The sequence below is a fragment of the Ursus maritimus genome, unplaced genomic scaffold (genome assembly GCF_017311325.1).
Source record: "Ursus maritimus isolate PB19 unplaced genomic scaffold, ASM1731132v1 scaffold_19, whole genome shotgun sequence".
Lineage (NCBI taxonomy): Eukaryota > Metazoa > Chordata > Mammalia > Carnivora > Ursidae > Ursus > Ursus maritimus.
Genome location: NW_024424341.1, coordinates 42176560 through 42200633, shown reverse-complemented (window position 1 = coordinate 42200633; position 24074 = coordinate 42176560). Strand labels below are relative to the sequence as shown.

At 42.7% G+C, this 24074-nt stretch overlaps 2 protein-coding genes across 2 annotated transcripts in view; one reads left to right on the top strand and one right to left on the bottom strand.

The window, feature by feature from the left end:
• The first annotated feature begins 4904 nt into the window (after nucleotides 1-4904).
• Nucleotides 4905-13172, top strand: ZNF550 (zinc finger protein 550). Its single transcript, XM_040633782.1, has 4 exons — nucleotides 4905-5045; nucleotides 7225-7351; nucleotides 9511-9606; nucleotides 10519-13172. Exons 1-4 carry the CDS (start codon nucleotides 5019-5021, stop codon nucleotides 11532-11534), a joined length of 1266 nt encoding a protein of 421 aa, XP_040489716.1. The 5' UTR covers nucleotides 4905-5018; the 3' UTR covers nucleotides 11535-13172.
• Nucleotides 13173-14000: 828 nt separating this feature from the next.
• Nucleotides 14001-24074, bottom strand: part of LOC103677297 (zinc finger protein 211-like) — a 31189-nt gene continuing 21115 nt past the window's right edge. The window contains exons 6-7 of the mRNA XM_040634379.1: nucleotides 22775-22848; nucleotides 14001-14141 (exon numbers count right to left, since the gene is read on the bottom strand). The gene's annotated coding sequence lies outside the window, so the exon portion shown is untranslated. The remainder of the gene's footprint in view (nucleotides 14142-22774; nucleotides 22849-24074) is intronic.

Sequence of the window (24074 nt, the reverse complement as noted above, 5' to 3'; positions counted from 1 at the left end):
TAATCCCAACATCTTGTTCAATGCCTAATCTCTTTAGAGTGCATTTCCAAAATGTGAGGACTCTCTTGTAATCCTAATAACTTTTTTTCAAACAAAGTATTTGAAGTATCAAAATATATTGTCAGTGCTCTGTTCTCTCAGTTTTCCTAAACTGTTTGTCCTTTAAGGCAATCAGATCCAAAATGGATATATCTGACTTTTAGTAGATGTGTATGGTCCCTACTAACTTAAAGCCACTTCATCATCTAATTTTTAGACCATTTGTTTGTTGAAGTTCCTTAGTCATTTGTCAGAATTTGCTACGTTCTAGATTTGTCAGCTTGGGAAGGAAACAGAAGTCCAGATCCAGGAGGCACAGAGAGACCCCAACAAAATCAACCCAAGGAGGTACATATCAAAAAACATAGTAATTAAAATGGCAAACAGTAGTGATATAGAGAATTTTTTAAAACAAAAAGACAAAAGAAAACAGTTACATACATGGGAAATCCCATAAGTCTATCAGCTGATTTTTCAGCAGAAGCTTTGCAGGCCAGAAGAGGGTGGCATGATATATTCAAAGTGCTGAAAGAAAAAACCTGAAACAAGAATAGTCTACCAAACAAGGCTATCAAGGGACAGATAAAGAGTTTCCCAGACAAACAAAAGTTAAAGAAATTCATCACCACTAAGCCAGCCTTACAAGAAATGTTAAAGGGGATTCTTTGGGCAGAAAGGAAAGAAGCAAGAGTAAGAAAAGTAGGAAGCACAAAAGCAGTAAAATTAAATGTATCTATAAAAACCAGTCAAGGGATTCACAAAATAAAAGGATGTAAAGTATGACACCATACACCTAAAAAATAGGAGGGAGGGGAGTAAAAATTTAGTGTTTTTAGAGTGGGTTCAAACTTAAGTGACCATCAACTTAATTTAGACTGCTATATACATAAGATGTTATATATAAAACTAATGGTAACAACAAATCAAAAACTGGTAGTAGATATGCAAAAAGTAAAGAGAAAGGGATCCCAGTATATTACTAAAGAAAGCCAGCAAACCATGAGAGGAGAGAGCAAGAGAAGAAAGGAACAGAGAAAAACAACAAAACGACCATAAAACAAGTACCAAAATGGGAGTAAATACATACCTATCAATAATTACTTTGAATGTAAATGGACTAAATGTTCCAATCAAAAGTAGGGTGACAATGAATTAAAAAGCAAGAGCCATCTATCAATATGCTCCCTGTAAGAGACCCTGCAGACCTACAGACATCTGCAGATTTAAAGTGAAGGGATGAAAAAGCATTTGCCATGCAAATGGAAGTGAAAATAAAGCCAGGTTAGCAACGCTTATATCAGACAAAATAGATTTTAGAATTATTCATGTAATGATATTAACCATAACAAATAATAATATCATGTATTTTCTTGTAGAAGATTTCCTCTTCTTGAAATTACTGTCTGTACTATACTCTGCATCCTACCCTTTCCACATTCTCCATTCATTTATTTGTCCTCCACTTTGTCTATCAGACTCAAAGGCATTCCCTTGTACTGTGTCTCTGTGACCTTCCTGTCCTCTAAATACGAATATGATATTTAGCCTTGTCTATTCCACATATGACTGCAGAGCCAGCTGCAGCCATCAAGTAAATAGATTGGCTTCACTGTCAAGTTGAGGCCTCTTCCCTCTAATCATCTTTCAGGCTACCTAGCCAGCCAGGAAGTGCCCATATCCAACCTCAACTAAGATCCTGAGTCTGTTCCAAATGGCCTCCTAAATCCTCAATCCAATGTCTCCATTTGAATGTCTCAAATGCACCTTGAGCTCATATTCCAACATCCCCAATTTCACTTAATAGTCTTGCCATCCAAACAAGTTTGAAATCCAGATTCAGCCTTTGGCCATAATACTCTACACACAGTGCTGAGAAACTATGATTGCCTCAAGTAAGTCTGCTCTGATGTATGGGTGTCTCTCTTTTGTGATGAGTCCTAATGTTATTAGTGCTTTCTATCCAATACCAATTCTCCATACGTCTTATAAATTGTCGGCATGCAATGATCATTGGGTAGTTGATTATTTCATGCACCACTGAAACACGTTTGTATCCTACTTCTATTGCTATTTCTGCGTTTATTAGCTAGAAATTCTAAAGAAGCATAAAGAATTTTTCATAATCTCCTGTTCAGTTACCTCAAAATACAGTCTGCACCACAAAGGGAAGAAAGATCTTGATACATTTGCTCTATTTAGCAATTTTCAGAACAATTATTTGGGTCACATCATCCTCAAACAATAACCAAATTATTTTTTGTTTTGGTTTTTTAGAGAGTGAGTGTGGGGTGGGGAGAGGGTGATGGAGGGGCATAGGGAGAGAGAATCAGGTTTTTAAATTTATTTTAGTCAGAGAGAGCACACAAGGGGGAGGGGCAAAGGGAGAAGGGGAGAGAATCCTCTAGCTGACTCCCTGCTGAGTGCAGAGCCTGATTCAGGGCTCAATCCCAGGACCCTGAGATCATGATACCAGCTGAAACCAAGAGTCGGACACTGAACCCACTGAGCCACACAGGTGCCCCCAAATATTTATCTCAGGATAAGATGCCCCCTTTGCACATGTGCTCAGACTGTGATCATAGTAGCCACTATCACAGCAGGAAAAACCATTAGTCAAGTGACTCTTCTTTGCAGAGAAGTCTAAGATTTTAAAATGAATTGTATCTGTCTGTGTTTGTTAGAGCTGCTATAAGGAGATACCATAGACTGAGTGGCTTATAAACAACAGAAACTTCTCACAGTTCTGGAGGCTGAAGTCCAAGATCAAGGCGCTGACAGATTTAGTGTCCACTTCCTGGTTCACAGACAGCCTTCTTGCTGTGTTCTCACATGGTGGAAGGGGCAAGGAAACTTCCTGGGATCTCTTTTATAAGGGTACTAAGTCCATTATTAAGGCAGAGCCCTCATGACCTAATCACCTCCCTAAGTCCCATCTCTTAATACCATCACATTAGGCATTAGGTTTTCAACATATGAGTTGAGGGGGACACAAATATTCAGACCATAGCAGTATCTGTTAGGAAATTCAGTTAGAAATATGTGGGGGTGGGGAGAAACAGGTAGGATTGCTGGAGTTGGAATACTGAGATGTATCCATGCAGCGAAGAATTTCTTTGTGTGGGAAACAGGCAAAATGTTACATCATCTGCTTTCCCCTTCTCCTTTCTCTCCTTCCCCTTCTTCTTTGGGGGGGTAGGGTCAGAGGGAGAGGGAGAGAGTGAAGTGTAAGCAGGCTCCATGCCCAGTGCAGAACCCAATGCGGGGTTCAATCTCACAACCCTGAGATCATGACCTGAGCAGAAATCAAGAGCTGGATGCTTAACTGACTGGGCCACCTAGGCACCCCATCTGCCTCCTTCTGATATGCCTCATTCACTTCCCTTGTCATGACCCTAGCTGAATTTTTTCTTGTCACTTGACTGCACATACCAAAAGCTTACAAAATAGACTCTGAAGCTTTGATCAACATATAGTTGGAGAGCAATAATATTTGTTGGTTGCCAACTATGGAATGCACGTATTTCATGACTAACATTGCAGTGTGTACATTTGGGTTTTTCTTTGGGTTCCTGTTCTGCTGAATGGAATCTATAATATATTGTCTTACTTTTAGGGATTTTTTTTTAAGTAGAAAGGGTAGAATAAATATAAAGATGCTTGGATAATAATAAGCTTAAAATTATAATTTATGTCAAACCTCTCTCATTTTAGGTAAATTAAATCTACTTTATATATTCCACATAAAATTTGAAGGACCTTCATAAACTTATTTAAACATTTATAGAAAACAAATTTCTCACTATTCTCTACCTGTTTCAGGGACATACATTTTCCTCTTCAATATCCCAGCAGTGGCTTGTGTGAAGTCTTTTCTCTCTTGAACCTGAGCCAACACACTGAAACTCACAAAGTTGACTCTAAAGCTTCAGTCTACTTAAAGAGCAACAAGATAATGTTTATTAGTTCGGAGCTCTGAGTGAAGGTACTTTGTATCTAAGTGACACTATGATGTAATATTACGTGTTGCTCCCCCATACGCTGAATGCAGGAGTAAGTCCCCCTTGTGGAGTCTTTAAGCAACACTACAACAAGGCTGTGTAAATTATACACTCAGTGGTATATGAAAATAAAGGATCTATTACATTCACAGTTCCTAGAAGAGGGAGGCACCATACCTCATACGAGGGCCAGATGGGAGGCCAGATGGAGCCAGGGAACTGGCTCAACCAAGCTGGTGGAGAGCCCAGAGAGAGACACTGAGGACCCCTAGGCAAGCATTATTATTAGGAGTCAAGGGGGAGTACACAGACAAGCGACGTAGGGGAATCTCATTAATGCAGTAGAATGTCATTAGATCACAGGGAAGGGCAAGAAAAGGAATTCATATAAGGTACTAACCTTATTATCACACTGGTATACCTGGTCACGTGGGTGGGGTGCTCACAGCTTGTATGTAGAATGATGAGGCAGCAGGAAAATGTGGTTTTAAAAATTTATAATACGGTGTGTCCGCTTGCTCCATTAGGAACTTCTAAAATAAAAAGATGCAGAAAACGCAATTTGGGAAACTGCGGAAATTTCGGGGCGTCCCCTTTAGGAGTATCCGATGCTGCCCCCTTCTTTGGAGCCTGTGCACACCCTTTCCCATTGCCCCTGTCCTGGACGCTGGGCGCTGGTCTCCTAGAAAGAGCAGAGGATTCCTCGTCCTGCCGGAGGCAGAACAAAAACTACATTACCCAGAAGGCTGTGCCACACGAAGAGGCGTTGCTGGGCTCCACTGGCAGGGGCGGGACTTCCGGCGCCGCGGGTGGGCGTATGTTTGTGACGTGACGGGTGGGTGCACGGGTGACTCATCGGGCCGACGCGGGGAACGGCGGCGAGGCGCTTCGCCCGCATCTCTGTGAGACTTGGGGGCGGGCCGGCTAAGCCCGCGGGAACCCCGTGGCGCCCTCGCGCGGCCCTGCTGTCCCCGCGGCCCGATGGCGCCGCCCGTGGACCCGGCGCGGGTGAGTGGGCGTGTGGGGCGGCCGTGCCCTGTGACCCTGCGCCTCTCCGACGCCCGGCCGCTGTTTCCCGGCGCTCGGGGTGGGTCCCTCTCCGCTCCGGAAGGCAGGTCGGGGGCCACGTGGGGTAGCGCGCATTTCTGGCAACCGGTGGGATGCTGTGTGGAAGGGACAGGCGTGGCTTCTGCAGTCCCCCTCCGCGCCTCCCGCCCCGCACCGTGTGTCCCGACCCGCAGTCCCAAGACCTCACTGTGGGTTCCGGCCGCGCCCCTTCCCGAGGCAGTGACCTTGAGCGAGTCCCCCTGCTGCGCTGGACTTGTGTGTTCTCCGGTGTAAAATAGAGGAGTATTGACAGTTCCTCTTCCTGGGTTGACGGAACTAGAAAGGGTCCGTGGGTGATGTGTGTCACCCGGTGTCCTGAAGGGTCCCGGGAGCATCGCTCTGGGAGCTCTTTCCTCTTGAGCCTGGGTTGGTCTTGGCTCAGCCCAGCGGGAGTCTGACCTCTAGCCTCTAAAGCTAAGGGCTGGGGTGGAGGAGACGCAGTAGTTTTTTGGAATTGCTGCCGTGCTAGGGCAGAAAAGGTGGAAGGACAGGCTGGGAGCCAGGATTTGAAAAGTGAGTCCATTCAGATGGTCAGTGATGATAGTGTGCAGGATTGTGGGTGTCCCTTTGGATACAAATGCACAGGGGGATCCAGCTAACTGTCTAGCAGTCACCCCAAGTACCCTCTTCATAGCCTTGATCATTGTCAGCACTTGCCTTACTCCTATCCACATGGCTCCCTCCCTCCCTTTCAGACCCACTCCAGTGTGCCATCCTGAAAGACGCCTTCCTGTTGCCCCATGTAAAGTGGACTACAATCGCTTTAGTCTCCTTTAGTCTCTATTTCCTTGTCTTTGGAATCTTTAGGGCCCTCTGACATTGTCTTGCTGATTTTAGTTGCTGGTTTAGGATCTGTTTCCAGCCCTGGATCGTGAGCGCCTGTTGCTGCCCTATGCCAAGACCTAGAACGGCCTGGGCTTGTCAAAGGTACTCAATAAATGGTTGAATGAGTAAATGGGTCTCCCCCTCAGGGGGCTCCCATCATACTTGTATTAAATGCACACAACCCCCACGTGGCCCTCAGGGCTCTGCTCCATCTGCCCCTGAGACTTATCTCAGTGCTCCCCTTCCCTTCTTCCCTTGCTTACTGTACCCAGCTGGGTGGTACTGAACTTGCCAAAGTCCTTCCCATTTTGCCGCCTTTGCCCTTGCACTTCCCTTCATCCCAGGCCCTGTCCCCAGGTCCTTGCAGGGCTGTCTCTTTGCACCTCTCCTGTGCATCAGTGTCACCGCTTAGAATAGCCTTTCCTGGCTGTTTCATTTCTAATTAAGGTGCCCCTGTCCCCCACCTGCCTGTTTTCTGTTAATTCTGTCATCTGCTGCTGGATGTTCAGTTCCTGTTTCTGCTCCTTAAATGTGAGATTGTGGGTGACTTTCTAGAGCTGCCCGAGCCTCAGGCTGCTGTAAGTAACGGTGGCATTTACCTCATGGGCTGTGGGAGGATTAGTAAAAGTCACAAAATACATTGAACACATTCCAGGCCAGGCACTTCACTGTTTGCCATGTGGACATTTTCTCTTCTCAGAACTGTCTGGTGAAGTGGGAATGATTCTTGTACTGATGTGGAAATCCGGGCTTAGAGAAATGATTTGATATCTGCCCCAAGGGCACAGCTGGCAAGTCTCAGATTCAAGAGTCTTAATTCAGTCCCTGTGAGTCTGGCTCCATAACGGGATTTTTAGTCACTATCTTAGTTTGTGAAGCCCTTAGCTGGGGCGGGCACATGGGGAGGACCAGGGAGACTCAGCTACTACTGCTGCAGTTCTCCTTGGAATTATCATCATGATGATTTTCCCTGTTCCTCTGATGTCCCAGGTCACCTCCCACAGTCTTCATGGGAATGCTACTGTCTGTCATCTCCAGCAGCTTCCTAGGGGAGGTTTTTCTCTCAGCCATATTGCATTTGTGTCCAAAGGCTGTGTCTATCTCCCCCTTGAGCCCAGCACAGAGCTCTGCCCTCAGGAGGCCTCAGTGATTCAGGTTTGGGTCTCTCTGCATCTTGACCAGAGACTGAGTTACAGGATTCTGACCCCATCCAGCAGCACGAAGTCAACATCATTACCTCTGTTTGACTTTGCAGGTTTTGGTTACCTTCAAGGATGTGGCCGTGACCTTCACCCAGGAAGAATGGGGACAGCTGGACCTGGACCAGAGGGCCCTGTACCAGGAGGTGATGCTGGAGACCTGTGGGCTTCTGGTCTCACTGGGTAAGGGCTCACCTCTCATCCCTGTGGGGCAGATTCCTGGCTGATGAAGAAGGTCACAGGAGCCATCTTCTCTCTTCCCCAAAGACCCTGCAGTTTTCTGTTTCCTTCTCCTACCTGGTCTCCCTGCATCAGATCTGCATCAGGGATCATTGGGATAGAAACAACTTCCTTCTGAACACAAACCCTCACCCCAATACCCAGCACACTCAGGCTGCAGTCTGAAGTCCCTATTCCAGATTGCATAGGAGCCTGTTGGGTCAGGCATCCAGGGCCCAGTTAGCAGGGCTGTGAGTGACGGGCTGTTCTCAGGAGAAAGGGTGAGTCAGGCAGATCCCCATATAGCATTTGTCATCAGTGCCCCCCAGGGATCTTCCTAAATAACACAGTCTCTGTAAAAAGACCCCTGTGTCTCCATGATCATCATTTGTTCTCCTGAGGCCTGGGTCACAGTCCTCCACTGGGGCAGGAGATGCTTTGGAAAGAGCACAAGAATAGCACAAAATGCCAGGGGTGGGCACCTTGAGAAAGCCAGTCCTTTTACCTTCTCGGTCTGGAACGCTGATTGGTGTCAAGAGAAAGTCTCAGAACAGTACTGAGCATTTCATGTGCCTTACTTGTGGGTAATTTCTCTCTTCAGCTGAAGGAACAGCCTCTAGCTCACAGTCCTGAGCTATCTACATGAGCTTGCTAGGGCTCTAATGGTATTACTTTGATTTCGTTGTGTTTTGATGGTAACCTGCCATTTGTGGAAAGTGAACTTGACTTTTCTCATTTACCAGAGCAAAACAGAGTTCCCTTTTAGAACAAAATACTTAACCAAAAATTAAAAGTGGGTCTGTTTAAAGAGAAGCCATCAGTGACAATGGCACCCTGTGTGAGAATGCAGACTAGTCACTCTGAGTTCAGGTGGGAAGACAGACATCAATTCTTAGATGAATTGTGATGAGTTGTACATAGAAATATTAGGGGAACTTAGGACTATGTAGCCAGATGGTCATAACACATCATGGGTGCTTCAAAAAAGACATCTCAGGAAGTGACATTGGAACTGAGCCTTGAAGCTTGGAGGGGAGGTAGAGGAGAGGTTCCAGGTGGAGGAACTAGTACAAGAAGAGGCCCTGAGGTGAGAGGGAGCTCAGCTCCTGGCAGAGCCAAAGGAACGTCAGGTTCACCTTTTCTCCTGCCCCTCCCTGAGCTTGGTGCCAGGCACGTAGGACACATCGGTGACTGTTACTGAGACCTGTCCGAATGAATCCTGGGCTGAGGATTAGAATCTGCCAGTAGAGACTTCAGTGGGTCCTGGTGCCTCAGTCCTTGAAATTCTGTACAGAACCCACCTATCTCTGTTGAGCTGTATCTGGCTGCAGAAAAACAAGCTTGAAACTGGTTTCCCCTGAAGGAAATTTCCCATCCGACCTAATGAGAAGCTCCAGGATGGGGCTGGCCCCCAGGTTGAGGGTTGCAGCTACAAAGTTCTATCCTCTCTGCTCCTCTCCCTGGACCACGAATCTCCCTGTTCCTCAGGCTGGCTCCCTTGTGGGCCTGTGGCATACTGCGGCCTGGACTGAGGAAGCAGCCCCCTTGTTTATCCTCCCCTCACGGAATAAAGGCTTTGTTTTCAGCTCAGGTTACGTGCCTCTCAGATTACCAGTGATCAGAGATGCCATTCACTGATTTCTTCCCCTGGCAGTTTCTCTTCGGGAGAGAGAATTCCCTAGGGAGAGCCCAGAACTACTGATGGCTAGGCCTCAGCCCAGGCAATTTTGTTTCTTTCAGTTTGAGGTTGGAATCAAGCTTCCCTGAGTGGTTCTGAAGCACAGGGTATTTGAGAACAGTGACTTAGATTAATTACAGAATGCCTTGGGAAGGAGGGGCTCCCATTCCCAGGGTCCCGTGGCTGTGTGTGAAAGTGGTGTGCCCAAGTAGGATTGGCTTCTGCTGATGAGGTTCAAGGACATTGGTGGTGTATAGAGAGACAGCACCACCCTCTGTGGCAGCTGCAGCCCGAGAACGGAATTTGTGCACTTGGTTTCCAGGTCACGGATCAGCATTTTCTTCACAGCTTCATTCAGGTCTTGTCCCTGCCATGAAGTCCCAGATGGGATGGAGATATTGCCTTTTTCTCCTACACCATGACCTGTTTCTTTCTCCGTCGACAGGGCATCCGGTTCCCAAACCAGAGTTGACCCACCTACTGGAGCATGGGCAGGAGCTATGGACAGGAAAGAGAGGCCTCTCACGTAGCACGTGCTCAGGTAGGAGCAGACAGCTGGGCAGGTGGGGTCATGGGAGCCTTCAGCATGCAAGCAATCAGTGCCTCTGAACTTCTGTGTAACTCTCTGTGACCTCCTGGTCACATTCATGGAGAAAATGAATGAAATGGGAGTCTCCTAGACTCTCAGATGAGGAAGTCATGCCTTGAAGAAGAAAGTAACTCATCCCAGATCACTCACTTGGTAGAGGTGGGACTGGAACAATGGCTTTCTGGCTCCAGAGCCCTCTTAACCACCACATGATACCTCCCAGCAGAGCAGAAGCTTGTCTTTTATACCGTTTGTCCCCTAGTGTCCCTCCATCCCTCTCCTTCAGTCCTAATTCTCTTCCTTTTACGGTGATCCCCTTTCAGTGTTGGCTTCACCAGGCATCTGGGGCCCTTTCTTCCTTCAACTGTTCAGCACTCTCCAAGAGTGACTCTTCCATTCCAACCCAGTGCTCCCTTCCTTTTCCTCTCTCTGGCAATTCTGATTCTCCATTAGGACCTAGCTCATAGGACACCTCCTGTGGGAAGATGACCCCTTTTTCTTCCCAGTCCTGTTTGGTGCCACTTCTCTGTACTCTTTTTAACACCAAGAGACATCAATTCTTGAAGCAAATACCCCACAGTCAGTGTTATCAAAACTGTCCTCCCTCTTCTCCTCTGGACTGTGAGGAGGGGTCTCCACTCCAGATCCTCAGTCCCCTGGTCCAGCCTGTCCTCTGGATTTTCCCTTTAATGGTGTTAAGGGTACAAGGACCATAGACAGTCATTGGAAACCCCGGATACAGAGCTGTGGAACACAGCAATCCCAGGGTGCTGTTTCATCCTCACTTTCCCACTGAAGTGTTGAGTTTGCTTCTTCTGTATTGAGTCACTAAAAGTCCCCTTCTGTGTATTGGCTTCTCTGCAGGTGACAACGTGAAACTTCAGACCAGGGACCCAAGCACTTGTCAGCTAGTTTTATCTGAGGGAGCCTTGCGCCAGGGAAGCCTGACTCAGGGATCTTCAAGGGACTCCAGGTTGGCGCATGCCAGGGATTGGGAAGGGCTTTTGGAAATACAGAAAGGTCCGTTGAAGCCTGGGGCAGATGCTCAAAATGAGACTCATCTTGGGAAAATGAGCCTTGAAGATGATAGTTCGGGGACAGATGATAGTCCGCGCTCCAGGGTGTTACAGGAGAGAGTCTCTCAGGGACATGTTCTCCATGAATGTGACCCACAGGGACTAGGTAAAGACCGCATGATTCATGTAGGGAATAATCTCTACAAATGCAAGCAGTGTGGGAAAGGTTTTAACCGGAAGTGGTACCTTGTTCGACATCAGCGGGTTCACACTGGAATGAAGCCCTACGAGTGCAACGCATGTGGGAAAGCCTTTAGCCAGAGCTCAACCCTTATTCGGCACTACCTTATTCACACAGGGGAGAAACCATACAAGTGCTTGGAGTGTGGGAAGGCCTTCAAACGTAGGTCCTACCTCATGCAGCACCATCCAATTCACACTGGAGAGAAACCCTACGAGTGCAGTCAGTGTCGAAAGGCCTTCACCCACCGCTCTACTTTTATTCGGCATAACAGGACCCACAGTGGAGAAAAACCCTTTGAGTGCAAGGAATGTGAGAAATCATTCAGCAACAGAGCACACCTGATTCAGCACTACATCATCCACACTGGAGAGAAGCCCTACGATTGCATGGAGTGTGGGAAGGCCTTCAGATGCAGCTCAGAACTCATGCAGCACCAGCGGATTCACACCGGGGAGAAGCCCTATGAGTGTGCCCAGTGTGGGAAAGCCTTTCACCGGAGCACGTACCTCATTCAGCACTCCGTTATCCACACGGGGGAGACGCCATACAAGTGCCTCGAATGTGGGAAGGCCTTCAAACGCAGGTCACACCTCCTGCAGCACCAGCGGGTTCATACTTGAGAGAAGCCCTCTCAGTGCCAGGAATGTAGAAAGGCCTTCACCCACTGCTTCTCTTTTGTCCTTCATAAGGGGATCCACACTGGAGGAAAAAAACCAAAAACCCTTTCAGTGTAAAGAATGTTGGAGAGGTTTTTTTTGTTGGCTCTTCAAACACATAAGTAGTCACACTGGAGATGAGGCCTGTGATGCAGTGAACACGAGAAAGCCACTGCTCTGCCCCCAGTCATCATTGGATTCATACCGGAGAGAATTTTGAGAAGGCAGGTCACCCGTGGGTCCACCTGTCAACATCAGAGAAAGCCCTGGGGAAACACATTTTGAACACAACTACTGAGGAGTCTTTAGCCAGAAGAAGACTCTTACCTACCATCTGAGAATTTGTAATGAACAGGAACCACATTGTTGTCATTGCTGTGAGAAAACCTGTGGACAGGTCAGCACTTACTGGTAACGTCAAGAGTCAGACGGAATGGGACACAGTGTGGGCCTTACTGTGCCTGAGAGAAGGATGTGGGAGACGGACAGTGGGTACTGTGCACTTAAAAGACCTCCGGCCACAGGTCTGCCCCTTGGTTAACACTTAGAAAGCCATCTCAGCATTATTTTTAAAAGAAGAATGAAAAGAAGGGGCTGGAAACCTGGACTATAAACGGAACAAACAAATGTCTTCACGAACTCTTTCAGATTTCCCTGCCAAACCTATTACAGTTTTTCATCAGTTTTATAATTTTGGTGGGGGAATGTTTGAGAGAAAGTGTCTCAGCCCTTTGTTTTTATGTGTGTTCACTGCTGTCCTGTGTCAGGAAGCTTGGACAGTAAGGACAGTTCTACAGACGTTTGCTGGAAGCGTTGTTCCATACATCTCTACCCACAAGGAGCATCATTCTTTCTGAGAAATGTGAAGGCCGAGTCATGCGATACTTGAACTTAGAAGAAGTTAGAATTCTGAAAATAACATCATATGCCACTTGCCTCTGGTGTTGTGAGAGAAGGATCTGCATACAACAGCCACATTAAAACATGCTCCCTCAAGACTCTTTAAGGCTTTGATACTTATAAGTAAAACCCCTTGTTTGTGTGGTTTTTAAATGCCTGATGTTCTCCCTCACTTTTTCTTGATTCCATTCTGCTCTTCTGTTTTCTGTATTTTTTCCCTGACAGCATGTGTGTGGCCTTCTCAGTTGGGGCCTAATTCCTTCCTGTTGTTGGGGTTTCACAGGTTAATCCCATGTAGAGGACTGCGCACTCCCAAGTGGCCCCTCTACAGCTTTCTAGGGGCTGAATTATTGCTAGAACCAGAGAAATAAAACACTCTACTGAGACAAATTTATGATAAGCCCAGAAAAACAAACACAGTATTCTTATTGTCTGATCTTACAAATGGTTGTGTGAAGTTTTGTTTTAAAATAAAGTGCCAGGGATTTGAACAGGAGATGCCGGTTGTGCACATGCGGGAGTGGGGTTTGTGTTGGCTTCACAGTTGCCACCATGGACTTATTCCCTGGGCGCTGGCATTGGATACAGTCATTTGAAATTCAACCTTGGGCTTTCCTCCAAGACTAGTTTTCAAGGTACACAGATAATCAATGTTAATTGGTTAAAAATGTACAGAAAAATATAAAATGATCATTTTCTCAACTTGGAGCTTTCCTCAGTGCCTTTTAAAAGACTACATACACAGTTCACATTTTCACAGTGGGCATGCGCCTTTTTTGCGGTACACATAGTATAACTGCATTCCTTGATGAGTTAATAAGAGTTTTTGTTTGGATAGTGTGCATAGTTTTCTATTCTTTGGAAAGGAGAGTTGACTCAAAGACCCCTATCTCTTCTGTCCTCTCTGGAGGGTGGTGTGTATTGTAGTGGTGGCTGTACTTGTGGCTGAGCCTTGGGTTCAAGAGAGTTGGAGAAACTCCTCTGGAAACGTCTTGGTTTTTATAAAGGGTTCTCCTTTGCATGCCTGGGACACTGACCCCAGTTTGTCCCAAAGCAGGAATGATGCATCTTCCACTAGATGAAGGAAATCTGGGGATTTGTTCCCTCAACTTCAAGGTCTTTCCATACAGTCTTCAGTTAATGTGTTCAGTGCCAGGACCTACTATATACTTGCTGCCATGCTTGGCAGGGGTCTCCTGAGACTTCCATCCTTCATCCACATGACCACTTACTGTGTTCTGGGCACACTATGAGGACTGGGGCAGCTGGGTGACTGAGATAGAAATCATGTCGTTGAGCAGGGAGGGAGCTTAATGCTTAGTGTAGGTAAGCAGACTACACTGAAATCCAAAAAGAGAAGGAAGTTGAGCACATGGTTTTGCTGGGTTCTTTTTTTTTTTTTTTTTTTTTTTTAAGATTTTATTTATTTATTCGACAGAGAGAGACAGCCAGCGAGAGAGGGAACACAAGCAGGGGGAGTAGGAGAGGAAGAAGCAGGCTCACAGCGGAAGAGCCTGATGTGGGACTCGATCCCGCAACGCCGGGATCACGCCCTGAGCCGAAGGCAGACGATTAACCGCTGTGCCACCCAGGCGCCCCTGCTGGGTTCTTAATCACCTTGAAAATTTTGTCTCCAAAGTAGGATTCTTCTCCATTCTCAGGGTACTGAACCTGAAGGGAGGGTGGTAGTGAATTAGTAAAGTTAGGATAAGTAGCAGAGTGGATTCTTACAAATGGATTCCTACAAATGTCACAAAAGGTAACATTTAGTGCTCCAAGAAATCATTTATTGTAGATCTTAAGTGAGTCTTGGACTCTTGTAGGTATATGAGAGGCACAAAACACCAAAAGAATTTTGCCCTCGTAGAACCTACGTTCTGGGTGAGGAAACGGCAATGTTCCTAACTTCCATAGAATGTTAGAAGGGGATGGGTTCTGTGGAAAAGAGAAAAGCAGGACAGCGGTGACGGAAAACACAGGAGAGGGAAGAGTCCCGACAACAAGACTTTTTGCATTAGGGCTGGTGTGGATGATGTGTTCTGGCATGTATGTTAAAGAGGTGAAAGAACAATCTATTTCTTCCTCTCTAGTGCATATGTGTATACATTTTTTTCTTGCCGTATAGCACTAGGTAGTTTCTGTGGAGTAAGGTTGAGGGCTGGGCGATGCCAATTATTTTTCCTTCGTCTCTGATCTTGGGTGAAATATTATCATACCTATGGCGAGTGTTGTAGAATTTTTTGAATGTTTAAGGAAAATCCATTCTATCGTTGTTTTCAAAAAAAGCCAAGAATGGGTGAATTAGCATCAAATTATATTTTATTCATCATCTGAGTTGATGATACATATCATTTTGTATGAAGTGGTAAAACATATTGATTTTTGAATTTTTAAATCTTTCAGTTTTAAACTTACAGTAAGTGCAAGAATAGTACAATATACTCTTGTATAAATTCTACCCAGATTAAACAATTGTTCGTCCTGCATCTTTTGTTTCATCAGTCTTTCCTGGCATACATGTGCATGTGTGGGTTTCTGAACAACCTGAATTAATGGGGAAATGTATTGCCTCTGTACAAGTGAATGCCTCAATGCGCGATTCCTAATGGCACATTCTATATTACCAGAATATTATCATAATCAGGAAATTCACTATTGGTAAAATACTATTATGTAATCCACAGGGCATGTTCAGATATTACCATTTGTCCTACTATTGCCCCTTGGTGCCTTCACAGGTCGGTGACCAAACCCAGATAGGTTGTCTTTGCTCTCCACTCCTTTAATGAAACAGTCAGCCTTTGAGTTCCTTGGATGTGACATGTCATGTATTTTGTAGAATTTCCCTCTCTCTCTGCTGTTTCCTAATGCGATATTTTTCCTTTTGCGCTGTTTTACACTGAAATCATAGAAGTGATGCTGTGTCTTTCGTAGTACTTCATATCAGGAGGCACGTGGTGTCCATGTTTACAATACGGATGGTAACTACAGTCACTTCTGTAAGTTTGTGTTCTTGACTTAAGAATTACTATTTCCCGTTATTTTCTGTAACATTTTTAAGAGTTTATTTGAGCAAAAATTGATTCAAATGAGGCAGCATCTAATCTAGCAGATAGACGGGAACTCCAAGAAGCTGTACAAAATGACATACTTTTGTAAGGGAGAAGGAAGTAGGGACAAAGAAGTCACCCTAGGCAAAAAGTGGGTTGGTTCATACAAGGTCACTTTCCTTCAGGAGGTGGCTGGAGTCCATCAGGTAAAGTACCTGACTAGTACTGATTAGGATATCCTGATGGTTTATAGTTCCATTTCTGGGAAAGCCAAACTGTAATTAAGTCCTGGTTTGGTGACATAGGACTTAACATAGGGGACTCCATGTTGGCCTATTGTTTTATTTCCCTTTATTTTTCGTATGTAGTTACTCAGAAGATGTTTTGAAACTGTGAATATACTGATCCACGTCAGTATTTCACCCCATAGTTTTAGCCACCACTGATGATTTTCAAATCCCAGCAGTCTTCTCACATTTATTAGTTGGCATTCTACTTTGGAAGTAAGTTTCCCAATGGATTGTCTGTTCACTCATTTTTTATTAATTTACATCAGTAGGGAATAATGCACACTTAAATATATAAGTGGGCCATTCTTTGTGATGCTTTAATCTTCCCAGATTGGGCTCAGGGGAGCTCCTTCCATCTTACTTCTTTGTCCCCTTTTAACTTCACCATCACACTGTGGACACAACTTTCTGGTACAAAAGAGGTTACAGTTTTATCTTGTATCTTTCCTTATCCTGCCAGGAATCAGTCTTTTCTTCAAGGAGGTTTTCTTCTTTTTGGTAGAGACCGGTACTGAGAAATCAAGAACTGGGCACTGGGTGTGCTGAATGGCACATGTTAATCACTGCTTCTAGGCCACCTTTTGACTATGTAGAGTGTACTTCTAAAAAATGATTTTATTTAGAGTGTGAGCGGGGAGAGCGGTAGAGAGGCAGAGGAGGAGGGATAGGGAAAAGGAGAGAATCTCAAGCAAATGCCTGGCTGAGTGCAGAGCTCCACACGGGGCTCGATCTCACAACCCTGAGATCATGACCTGAGCCAAAACCCAAGAGTTGGATGCTTAACCAACTGAGCCACCCAGGAGTCCCTGAGTACAGAGTTTATATTCACAGATGCTACCCATTCCATGGCAGAACCAAAACCACTGAAGTTCAGGAAATGTTTTAAACTTATTTAAAGTAGGCTCCACACCCGACATGGGGCTTGAGCTCATGATCCCAAGCTCAAGAGTTACATGCTCTACCAACTGAACCAGCCAGGTGCCCCAGTGTTTTAAACTTTTTTTCCTTTTATTTAAAATTTAAATTCTAGTTAGTTGACGTACAGTTCAATACTGGTTTCAGGAGAAGAGTTCAGTGGTTCATCATTTGCATGTATCACCCAGTGCCCATAACAAGTGCCCTCCTTAAGCCCCAATGAGGGGCTTGATCCCAGGACCCAGGATCATGACCTGAGCTGAAGGCAGATGCTTAACCGACTGAGCCATCTAGGCACCCCGTGGATTTTTAAATTAATTAACCAGTAATAAAATTATGCTCCTAGCATTTTTAAAAATTAGTTTTAGTTTTAAATTTATTCTTAGAGCAGCTGGACTCTTATCAGTATATGTGGTGTTATATATGAGTCCCCTATTACTTCTTATATAAAATGAGCCATTTTTGCAAATGACAGAATTCATTAAACATATGTATTTGCTACCTACTATTTGTAAGACTTTCTGCGCAAGGGTTGCAATGTGAGAGATGATATTCATAAACACTTCCCCATGTGAAGAATAAATGCAGAGTGCAAACAAAATTGTATTTAAAATGCTATATCTAGGGGCACCTGGGTGGCTCAGTCGTTAAGCATCTGCCTTTGGCTCAGGGCATGATCCCAGGGTCCTGGGATCGAGCCCCACATCGGGCTCCCTCCTCTGCTGGGAGCCTGCTTCTTCCTCTCCTACTCCCCAAGCTTGTGTTCCCTCTCTCGCTGGCTGTCTCTCTGTCAGATAAATAAATAAATAAATAAAATCTTAAAAAAAAATGCTATTATCTACCTTGGGCTTCACGGAGCCTACTTAAAAAAATATAAAATAAAAAAAAACATATTAGGGGTGCCTGGGTGGCTCAGTTCGTTAAGGGTCCAACTCTTGATTTCAGTCAGGTCTTGATCTCAGAGTTGTGAGTTCAAGTCCTGCGTTGGGTTCCACGCTGGGAGTGAAGCCTACTTAAAAATAAAGATAAAATTTAGGGGCGCCTGGGTGGCACAGCGGTTAAGCGTCTGCCTCCGGCTCAGGGCGTGATCCTGGCGTTATGGGATCGGGCCCCACATCAGGCTCCTCCGCGATGAGCCTGCTTCTTCCTCTCCCACTCCCCCTGCTTGTGTTCCCTCTCTCGCTGGCTGTCTCTATCTCTGTCAAATAAATAAATAAAATCTTTAAAAAAAAATAAAGATAAAATTTAAAAATTAAAATTGTAAACCTGCCTATTAAAAAAAGTGAAACATGAGAACGAGGGAATGAGACAGGGAAGGTATTGTGGTTCTGCTTATCTATGGATTTGCCCAGAGGAGGCATCAATGGGAGTGTGACTTTGAGTAAGGATATAAAGGGGCTGGGCTAACAAGCTGTATAGAGAATGGGCATAGCAAGGGCAAATTTTCTCATCTGTTTGATCTTGTAATGGTCTTGTCATTACTCTTAGTCATTACTCAAAGATTAGAATTCTTCATCAGTTATATAGTTACATAGTGCCAGCCAGGATCAGCTAGCGTGCGTATTTACACCTCTCCCTCCTCCCCACCCCCTACTAGACGCTAAACAGGCTGGGTTTCATCAGCTCCCTGAAGGCTGTAAGTGATTTCCCATAAATGGGTCTTTCCAGGTCATTTTTCCTCTATCTGTAATTGCTGGACCAGCTATGCATAAAGCAATTCATAGAGTTTTTCGTGTCCATATAAAACAAGGACACAGTGACACACTTCCTTGTCCCTGAATGTGATATTTCTCTCCATTATACTTTCTCACATTTCTCCTCTGAGTAATTATATACTGTAATGAAATTAATCCTTTTTAAAATTTATTTTAATTCCAATATAGTTAACATACAGTTATATTAGTTTCAGGTGTACAATATAGTGATTCAACAATTTTTTAAGTAATTTTTTATTATGTTATGTTAGTCACCATACAGTACATTCCTAGTTTTTGATGTATGGAGGGCACGTATTGCATGGTGCACTGGGTGTTATACACAAGTAATGAATCATGGAACTTTACATCAACAATTCTATACCTTACTCAGTGCTCATCAAAATCAGTGTTCTCTTAATCCCCTTCACCTATTTCACCCATCCCCCCACTCATCTCCATTCTAGTAACCATCCGTTTGTTCTCTATAGTTAAGACTCTGTTTCTTGGCTTTTCACTTTTGTTTGTTTTGTTTCTTAAATTCCACATATGGTATTTGTCCTTCTCTGACTTACTGCGCTTATTAGCATTATACTCGCGATCCGGCCATGTCGTTGCATAAGGCAAGATTTCATTCTTTTTCATGGCTGAGTAATATTCCATTGTATCCATATGTACCACATATTCTTTTTTTTTTTTTAAGATTTTATTTATTTATTTGACAGAGAGAGACAGATAGATATATATATATATATGGTGGCAAAAAGTCTGTGGGAGACAGACAAAAGGAATAATCAGGACTTTAATAGTCTCAAAATACAGATGTTACTCTGACGGGTAACCAGACTTTAAAGGTGCTTTACTAGTCTCCTTCTTGTACAAATTTGACATTTTCTCTTTACCATCTAGGGACCTCACCTGTCCCTTTGGATCCATCATATCTATATCTAATATCATCTATCTACCTATTATCCATCTATCATTCTATCTCTCTCTCTATGTATCCATCCATCACCAATCGATCTAAATACATATGTAATATGTGGCCACCCCATCCACTTAACCACCTACCTCATTTTATACATTGTTCTTTTTTCAAACAGAAAACAATTCTGACAAAAGACTCTGACTGACACGCAGGCAGGTTCACCTTCCTCTCTCCTAGAGCAGGGGCACTAAATTTAGATTCTCCCTGTGACTCACAAAGCCACTATAATCAGGTGGACACTGTGGGCCATTATTGCCCTGTGCATTGCTACAATTTTTTATTGGGACTGAGTGGTTAAAAATCACACTGATTTGAAGATTCATTCATTTCTGTTGTGAGATCTCATTAAAAAGAAAAAAAAATTAAGTCCTATACCATGACTGTTAGCCTACCTATTGCTATTTTAATACATTCTATGATTTCTTCTCCAAATCATTCCTACTTCTCTCCCTATTCTCTTGTTTTAGTTTTATAATATTTTACTATCTAGTGTTGTTTAATCTTAACTGTCATTATCAAGAGTCAGTTTTCTACCCCAAAACTTTAACACCACTGGACCCTTTATTTCAATTGCATAGTGTATTTGAAATGATGAAATGCTGGAATATGGATACATTAAAAAAATACCTTCTTTTTACCAAACCTTAATTTAATGCTTTGAAGAAAATAAACACTGTATATCTTTTTAAAAAGCTACTAAGGAGAGGTGGATGATGAAACGCGAGTGCTTTTGAGAATAGCATCATATAAGCCAGTGAATATTCTGTACTCAAAAAGGTTTTCAAATGTTTTAAACTCTTTGGGCCATTTTTTAAAACTTGCAGAGTTTTAAAACCTTTGACTAATTATAGTTTGTGATAGGAAAATGAAAATGAAAATACTGTACCACAGAAATGTGACCCATAAAACAAGTTTGGTAAATTAATAAAAATTATACTTGACAATAATGGAATATCATTTTCAACTGATTTCACTTTCTTATTTTAGAAAGAAGCATTTCATAACTTTACAATGTTTTTACTTCTAAGTACTACCTGTTCACACACACTGCCAGCATTTTAAAAATCTATGATCTAGGGGCGCCTGGGTGGCACAGCGGTTAGGCGTCTGCCTTCGGCTCAGGGCATGATCCCGGCGTTATGGGATCGAGCCCCACATCAGGCTCCTCTGCTATGAGCCTGCTTCTTCCTCTCCCACTCCCCCTGCTTGTGTTCCCTCTCTCGCTGGCTGTCTCTATCTCTGTCGAATAAATAAATAAAATCTTTAAAAAAAAAAATCTATGATCTAAATGATTAATATCCATAGTGAAGTCGTACTTAATATTTTCTCCTTTATAATCTACATAGTTAAATAACTTCTTTGTATTTAAGTTTAATTCATTTCTGGTACATCTGTATTTTTCTCTACTTTCATGTTAATGAAATAAAATGGCCTCTGATTTGGGCCATGCATAATAATGATGTATCAAAACAAATTTATAAAAATATACACTAGCATTTTTACATGGCAGGTTTGACATCTTTATGTTAAGATAGAGTATGTTATTTAATTCTAAGATGAGAGCAAGAAATTTACCTCCAAAAATATATATATATAAATTTACCTCTACTATTTCAAATAAATCTCCAAGCAGTTTAGCCATGTATTCAATAAACAGCTTTCCCAAATACTTGATGATTTACTTTCATCAGATACGGGTTTTGGTATACTGACCCCGTTCTGTGACATCAATCTGTATATTTCTTCAGCAGTGATGAGTTGTGTGTAATGCTCTTTTTATCAGGCCTAGCAAGTTCTCTTCATTGAACTTAAGTGTAAATACACAGATGATATAAAATGCATTATGTAATATGGAATATATGTAATATATAGTATATAATTAGGTATGTTTATATTTTTTGTTCTTTTTTTTCCAAGATTTTATTTATTTGACAGAGAAAGACACAGCAAGAGAGGGAACACAAGCAAGGGGAGTGGGAGAGGGAGAAGCGGGCTTCCCGCTGAGTGGGGAGCCCGATGCGGGGCTCGATCCCAGGACCCTGGGATCATGACCTGAGCCACAGGCAGACGCTTAAAGACTGAGCCACCCAGGTGCCCCTATATTTTTGTCTTTAGTAGTATGAGAAAAATTTAGGGGCACCTGGCTGGCTCAGTTGGTAGAACATGTGACTCTTGATCTCAGGGTGGTGAATTCAAATCCCACGTTAGGTGTGGAGCCTACTTAAAATAAAAATTCAAAAAAAAGAAAGAAAAAAAGAAAGGGTGTCTGAATAGCTCAGTCGGTTAAACGTCAGACTCTTGATTTTGGCTCAGGTCATGATCTCAGGGTAATGAGATTGAGCCCATGTTGGGCTCCAGGGTGGGCATGGAGCCTGCTTAATATTCTCTCTCTCTCTCTCTCTCTCTGCCCCTCCCCCATCCCTCTCTAAAACAAGAGAACAAAAAAGGAAAATATAAATTTTAACTGGAATTATATGAAAAAGATACTAATTGTGTTAACTAAATCATTTATGGCATTCAATTTTCTATTTTGGGATTAAGTCTGTCATGCTATTTTTTTAGTACTGATTTTAAGCTTTTACTAGGGCTTTAATTTTGCTTCAGCATTTCCCTACCATTATTTAGCTTAAATTATTTCATTTAGTAGAGAATATTTTAGTAGACTATTTGATATTTTGCAAAACTGTATTATCTTTAGTGAGATATCTTTCTCTATAATTGCAGAGACAATATTTCCTACATACAGAAAACTGGTTGATTTCTGATTATTTTCATAGCATATACATAAATGTTAAACTATGTTATTAATTCTAACATTTTATGTGGTCCTATAGTGCCTCTGAGATATGCAGGAATTTCAGCTCTCAATAATATATTTCTATTTAAAATAAATATAGCTCATAGCTATTTTCCCTGCCTTGTTGAAATGCCAGGAAATTGGTGAGTCAATAAGGGACCAGAATAGTCCTCTTATGTCTGATCAACTTGGGAATATTTCCATATTTCTCCATTTAGTACCAAACAGAATATTTCTTGAAGAAAACCCATTCTTAGGGAAGCCTCCCCTTAAAATTTTGTTGAATTTCATTTTATAGTAATATACTTTAGATCTTTGCTTCTTTTTCCATCACCGATAAGGTTTTTTATCTGAGTGAAATCACTGCCTTGCCACAAAGGCTCATACAAAATAGACCTGGTTTGGATATCTGCCCCCAAAGAGCTTTCTTAATGTGATTATTCCTTTCTTTTAAATAGTATGGTAATTTATTTATTAAGCTAGATTCCTTATATTTAGAATTATGTGAAAATCTGATACATTTCATTAACTGATTAACACACAAGCACCTGTATATTAGGCAGGTTTTACCTTCTTTAGCTTCCAAACTGCTCATTTATCTGGTCTCTCTGGATATAGACATCATTTGATTTTTAGAGTCCTGTCTAAAGACAGAAAAACATTTAAATATAGTAAGAATAAAGTAATTTAACAACGAAATGCTAAGAATAAAAAGTATATTGTCTCAAGTTGAAAAATATTGCCTTAAAGACATAAAACTTAGAAAATATTAATAGAAGAAAATATTTTTGAAAACTGGCATAATGGAATATTACAAATATATGTGAAAGATAATAGCATAAGGCTCACAGACTTATTACACAGTCATTTCATTTCATTTACACTGCTACCCACATTATCCACACTGGATTATTTAACAAAAAAAATCATATATATCATTATATTCTTGAGTAAATAATCAAGAACATACTTCCACACAATGACATGGGATCTAAAGATGGTATTCATTCATAAGGAGGACCTGAGTACCTTTATAATACCTATAACAATAACAAAAACTCAATAATACCATTAAATAACAGTAAGAACTCATGTTTTCCTTATTTCCTCAAAAAAACACTAATAATCATTTGACTCAGGATGTAATCAATGTACCCCCATATAATTTGTGGGGGGTTTTATTTTATTTTTTTTAATGTTTTATTTATTTGTCAGAGACAGAATGAGAGAGCACAAGCAGGGGGAGCTGCAGGCAGAACCAGCAGAGGGAGAAGCAGGCTCTCTGCTGAGCAAGGAGCATGAAGTGGGACTCCATCCCAGGATGCTGGGACCATGACCTGAGCTGAAGGCAGACACCTAACCAATTGAGCCACCCAGGCATCCCTAATTTGTGTTTTTCTATTAAGAATCTGGCAAATAGTAAGTCCTCCTTTTTTTTTCATTCTTATAAAAAATAAAATAAATGGATCATTTATCTAGAATAATTTAAGACATCCTATTAACTTACTCCATTCCACTGATGTTGTTTCACACACTGTCCCAGACAGCCACTAAATGCATAATTTTTGCTAATGGTTTACTCAAACTCTAGGTCAGTTTATTGTGAAGGATACTTCAGAGGTAGCACAGTTCCTTCACACTGCCTCCCACTAGAAGTTTTTCACAGCTTTCTTGCTTGATGGTTTAACAGGATGTTTCAAAGTCATTTTTCTCATGCTGGCTAGGAATTGTCAAATTTTTATTAAGATGTCTTACACTTTTTTAGTGAGAAATTGCATTTAGAGGTCACAGTCTGGAGAATGGAGGTGGTACTTGCTCAGAAGTTGGTCATAATATCTAGACCTGTTCATATTTCTCTATATATTTCAAG